Source organism: Phaethon lepturus, unplaced genomic scaffold (assembly GCF_000687285.1).
Source record: "Phaethon lepturus isolate BGI_N335 unplaced genomic scaffold, ASM68728v1 scaffold29392, whole genome shotgun sequence".
Classification (NCBI taxonomy): domain Eukaryota; kingdom Metazoa; phylum Chordata; class Aves; order Phaethontiformes; family Phaethontidae; genus Phaethon; species Phaethon lepturus.
Window position 1 is genome coordinate 133,887 of NW_010523180.1, and position 211 is coordinate 134,097.

The 211-nt window shown below is 55.9% G+C and overlaps 1 protein-coding gene across 1 annotated transcript in view; it reads right to left on the reverse strand.

Moving 5' to 3' along the window:
* The window catches only part of UNC80 (unc-80 homolog (C. elegans)), a 130,592-nt gene extending 130,547 nt beyond the window's left edge, over nt 1–45 (reverse strand). The window contains exon 1 of the mRNA XM_010282051.1: nt 29–45. Within this exon, the coding sequence (XP_010280353.1) occupies nt 29–45 (17 nt within the window). The remainder of the gene's footprint in view (nt 1–28) is intronic.
* Nucleotides 46–211: the final 166 nt, after the last annotated feature.

Here is a 211-nt window from a genome sequence, read left to right on the forward strand (position 1 = left end):
TGTTGGGAGCCGGTCTTGGCAGACATACCAGCCAGGATCTGCCATGGTTGCCTCTTTGCTATCCAAAACTCTTTACCTTCTTCCCTTTATCCCCTGCAGTCCACCCCCTCTCACACCTCCCTTCAGCTTTGCCAGTGCAAGATGGCTGCAGAAGGCAGGGAGGAAATTAGGGGAGCGAAGATGTCCGCGTCCCTCTGCTTCCTCCCTGCCT